This window comes from Chenopodium quinoa, unplaced genomic scaffold (genome assembly GCF_001683475.1).
Source record: "Chenopodium quinoa cultivar QQ74 unplaced genomic scaffold, ASM168347v1, whole genome shotgun sequence".
NCBI classification, from domain to species: domain Eukaryota; kingdom Viridiplantae; phylum Streptophyta; class Magnoliopsida; order Caryophyllales; family Amaranthaceae; genus Chenopodium; species Chenopodium quinoa.
This window is the reverse complement of record NW_018744072.1, coordinates 1,315,581-1,320,526: the sequence shown is the minus strand read 5'-3', so window position 1 is coordinate 1,320,526 and position 4,946 is coordinate 1,315,581. Positions and strand designations below refer to the sequence as shown.

General features: G+C 41.8%; 1 protein-coding gene across 1 annotated transcript; it reads left to right on the top strand.

Moving 5' to 3' along the window:
- The first annotated feature begins 3,351 nt into the window (after nucleotides 1–3,351).
- LOC110691291 (uncharacterized mitochondrial protein AtMg00860-like) lies at nucleotides 3,352–4,465 on the top strand. The gene is made up of 2 exons (XM_021868212.1): nucleotides 3,352–3,358; nucleotides 4,071–4,465. Exons 1-2 carry the CDS (start codon nucleotides 3,352–3,354, stop codon nucleotides 4,463–4,465), a joined length of 402 nt encoding a protein of 133 aa, XP_021723904.1.
- The last annotated feature ends 481 nt before the right edge of the window (nucleotides 4,466–4,946 follow it).

Genomic DNA, 4,946 nt, shown 5'->3' with positions numbered 1-4,946 from the left:
ATGCATCTAACATATCATTTGCGAATATATAAGAACAATTATATATTGAAAACATGAAATAAGATGCATTTGGCAACTAGCATGACCCCTTGAAATCTTCAAGAGTCTTTATCTTGGCTCGTCTTCATAGAAACTCCGACTTGAGACATCTTCGCCAAAATAAAAATTACTAGCTACTACGACTAGGAATAATCTAAATATTAAGGTACAAAAATACTCAACGGTACGCAGACCGTATTTAGATTTACAAAAATACATAATGGATCGCAGTCCGTATTTACTATCCTAATCAGGCCCCACTAGTTGCCATTTTCACGAAACCTGTGAAACATATATCTTCCATTTATCCATTCACTATATGTGAATGGCCCATGCATTCTACAACGAAAAACAAGTAACAATGCATAACGCGCGCGAAATAGTAACTAACTTAGGTGGTTAACCCAATTAACGCGCCTAATTAAAACTAGTCAAAGTTGTTTAACATTTCAAGTTATTAAAACGCAATTACTTCATGCAATTTAACGAAGCTTCCACTAAATTCCGCATCCAACTCAATTAATCCAATTAATTAAGCCGGTTAACCCAAATTTTGTCTAAATTAAAATTTTGCAAGAGCTGGAAAATCGAGGCTTGGCCTCGTTAAAATAATTAAATAAAATTAAATACGGAAATTTTTTTGCAAAACTCATAGCCCATGCATCGAAAAATGAGCCAACTCAAGACCGGGTGCTTAGCATCCTAGCCACGGGGCTAGGCTTGCTAGGCGCTATGGCCATGGCTGGGGCTGCTTGTGCGCAGGCAGCATGCCTAGCAAGCATCACATCATGCGTGCTGGCAGGCGTGGCTAGGCCTGCTAAGGGCTCGCTGCTTTGCTGCCCACCAGCCCTGCAAGCATCCTAGCAGTCACGCTCCACGCATCACAAGCAGCACCCTTGCGCACCACTAGCCCTGCCACACAGCCGCAACGCATTGAGGTGGGAGCACCACCATGCGCACCAAGGCAGCCACATGTGGGCTGCGTGAGCAGCCCGGCTAGCCTTGGTGACGTTTTAGGTGATTTTACCTCGATTTATGTGCTATAGTTTCGGGATTTTAATCCCGATATATGTGTGACTAAAATTAATTCAAAATTTATTTTAGAATCAATTTAGAGCACATGAATAAAATTAAAATAAGTCCAACTTAATTAAATTAAGTATTGCACAAGCCTAAATTATTTAAGAACCATTCTTTAAATCAATTTAGGTCTACTTTGATGCTTTAAAAAAAATGATGGGCTACTCTCATAATTAATTTAATAAAATGTAAATTAATAATGAGATTTTACAAAATTAAAGGGGTTGGAAAATTAAACCCTTTCATCCAATGAAAAAATTTCCCAACAATAACTTGTGTAAAATTGAAAAATTACATCTTCCAATATGAAGATTAATCAAAATACAATCACAAGTTTTGAACTTTAAGGATTTTAATCAACACAAAAATGATTAAATCCAAGAATTAGTTCAACATGGAATTTAGTACTCAAAGTTCCAACCAAATAAAAAATTAAAGATTGGACCTTTGAAATATTAGGGACTTCAAAAATTACAAGTTCACCATAAACTTTCATACTAGGAGCAATTTATTTGCAACAATGTGAAAAATTCAAGTTTATGTGAAAAAATGAACATACCAAATTAAGCACCAATTATGACTTCATAAACATGCTTAATGAGGTTTATAATTGCAGTAGATTAGGGATGATCATGCATTTAATCTACCTTCAACATGCAATAATTAATCAAGGTTAAAAGATTTAAAATTTTTCGTCTAAAAACGAAAAAACCCTCGAAAAACATATTTCTGGGTGGATTTTGGCTTCTGGACAATCCTAAAAGAGTGAGAAACGATTTAGAACATCGATTCCACCCAATAATCACTATTTTTGAGTCGAAATCCGGGTTCGTCAGCCAAAATTATAAAAAATACGAGATTAAAAACTAATTAAAACGAGCTTCTAATCCAATTAGAAAGCACAACCGAAAATTTAAATCCATTTTAAATCACCTTAATTAATTATTAGTTACAAAAATTAAAGTGAGCGCGGCTCCGATACCGCTGTTAGGTTTCGTAGAGTCCGACTCTACGCGGAAGAGAAACCCGCCCAGGACCCGTCCACTAATTTAGACAACTAAGCATACAATCACTAATTAAACAACAAATTAAAGAGAGAAAGAAAAGACATTCTTACCCTTGACGCGTGCTTCGCTCGATTCCCGAGCTCTTACTTGAACCCTGCAAACGCGAAGGTCTCTGACGGCTCGTACCCACGAACCCGACCCGAACGGTCCAAGTCTCAAAGGTTAGTCGAGACCCGACCAAGAAAAACTAGAGTTTTACGAACTTAAGATTTTCTCACTTTTCTAAGGAGATGCCTTTTTAGTTCCACTCAAGTGTTCTTCCCAAATCCAAAAATCTTGGTATTTATAGGGAAATAAACCCTTGAACTCCCATTCATGATCAATGTGGGAGATTTGCAATTTTCCCATTTTTATTTTAATTAAAACAAAAAAAAAATTGAATGCAATCAATAAGTTACAAGTGGCGACAAGAAGGGAGGGAGAAGGTGATGACCACCAAGGAGGGGGGACCAACCACCTTGCTCCCCAAGGCATTTAATATGCCTTGGTCCCCACAAAGCCAAACCGGACCACTTGCCATGTGGCTGGCTGGCAGCCTGCCTTGGCTGCCAAGGCTGCCAGTTGGCGCCTAGCACCAAGGTTAGGCAGCCTGGCCAGCCAGCCAGCCCACACGCACAGGCCGCAAGCACAAGCAGTAGCCCAGTGCATGCGTGCTGCTAGCAAGCCACGTATGCCTGGCACTGATGCTAGGCATCGCGTGCTTGCTGGGCGCGCCATCGCTAGGCACAACACCCACAGCCTAACATGTGGCTGCTTGGTGCGTGGTGCTGTAATGCCTAGAACGCACACGCACATGCACACGCACAGCTTGCGTGGTGCTGCGATGCCTAGCACGCACACGCACAGGCCTGCGATTGTGCTTGGTGCCTAGCACGCACACGCACACGTATAGGCCTGCGATGGTGCTTGATGCCTAGCACGCACACGCACACGCATAGGCTTGCGATGGTGCTTGGTGCCTAGCACGCACACGCACATGCATAGGCCTGCAATGGTGCTTGATGCCTAGCACGCACACGCACACGCACGTGCAGCGATGGTGGTGCGATGGTGCTGGCCTTTGCTGTGCGCCAACGCCTAGCAAGCAAGCAAGGCCTAGCCTTGCGATGGCTGCTGGGCTAGCTGTGTGCCAGCGCCTAGCAAACTAGCAAGGCCTAGCCTTGCAATGGCTGGTAGGCTTGCAACGCGCATGCTAGCTCGAGTTAGCCTAGCCCTCGCATGGCTAGGCCAATGCGAGGCTACGGCATGACTCAAACTTGTAACTTAATTGATTTTTCCGTTTTGTCGAATTCTAAATTCGACACGACTTGCGACGCTCGGTCTCGACGCTCTAAGCTCGATATCCAGCATCTTTGTTCGTAAAAGATGACTCATCAAATTCTTCGGATTGATTCATCGCCTCGGATCGGTTGTTCGATTGGTTCGACCCGAAGCGTTCAGTCAAGATTAAACTGTAAAATTAATTGTACATTAATTTTACTGATCGGAAGCGGCCTCCACCTAGGCATTCCGATCACTTGATCGTATTGAAAAATTAGCTTTCTAATAATTCTAAACCCCCTATCGGAATAATACACTTATTGGAAGGACTCCATTCCTTCCAGGATCATCTCTATGATGAAATTGGCTAAGTATATCAGGAAGGGACATCCAGTACATTTTTGTAGTGTAAGGAACTTGGAACACGAAGAGACAACTAAGCCTGAGAACATATAAGTGGTGAATGAGTTTATGGATGTGTTCCCAGAAGAGATTCCAAGAATGCCACCTAAGAGGGCAATTGATTTCACAATAGAGTTGGTCCTAGGGACAACACCAATTTCCAAGGCACCATATCGAATGGAACCTGAAGAAATGTGGAACATGTGGAACATTTGGGGGCAGTTTTACAAACCTTAAGGGAGAACAAGCTCTATGCGAAGTTTTCCAAGTGTGAGTTTTGGTTAGAGAAGGTAGCATTTCTGGGTCACTTTGTATCCAAGTATGGGGTAGAAGTAGATCCAGCAAAGATTGAGGCAGTGAAAGGATGGCCTACGCCAAGGACGGTGTCTGACATCAGGAGTTTCTTAGGTTTAGCAAGGTATTATAGGTGTTTTGTAAAGGACTTTTCTAGGATTGCTAAGCCTATGACCTCTCTAATGAAGAAGGACAAGAAGTTTGAGTGGGATGAGAAGTGTGAGGAAGCGTTTCAACTTTTGAAGCAAAAGTCGTTTACGGCACCGGTTCTAACATTGCCAGATGATAGTGGGATCTACGATGTGTATTGTGATGCATCTTAGAATGGTCTGGGATGTGTGCTTATGCAGAATGGAAAGGTGCTCGCATATGCATTAAGAAAATTAAAACCTCATGAAGTAAACTACCCTACTCATGACTTAGAATTAGCTACAATCATTTTTGCACTAAAGATTTAGAGGCATTACTTGTATGAGGTGAAATGTAGAATTTATACTGACCACAAAAGTTTGAAGTACATCTTCACCCAGAGAGATCTAAACTCATGTCAAAAGAGATGGTTAGAATTCGCAACAGACTATGACTTAGATATACAATGTCATGAAGGGAAGGCGAACGTAGTTGCAGACGCTCTAAGTCGTAAGACCAGCCATGGGCTGAACACTTTGATAGTGGCCGATGATTTATGTAGGGAAATGAGCAAAATAAACTTAGAAGTAGTAGAATGGGGAGTACCTGTAGGTATACTTGCGAATCTAAGCATTCAACCAACAATATTTTATGGCATAAGGTATAAAGGTAGAT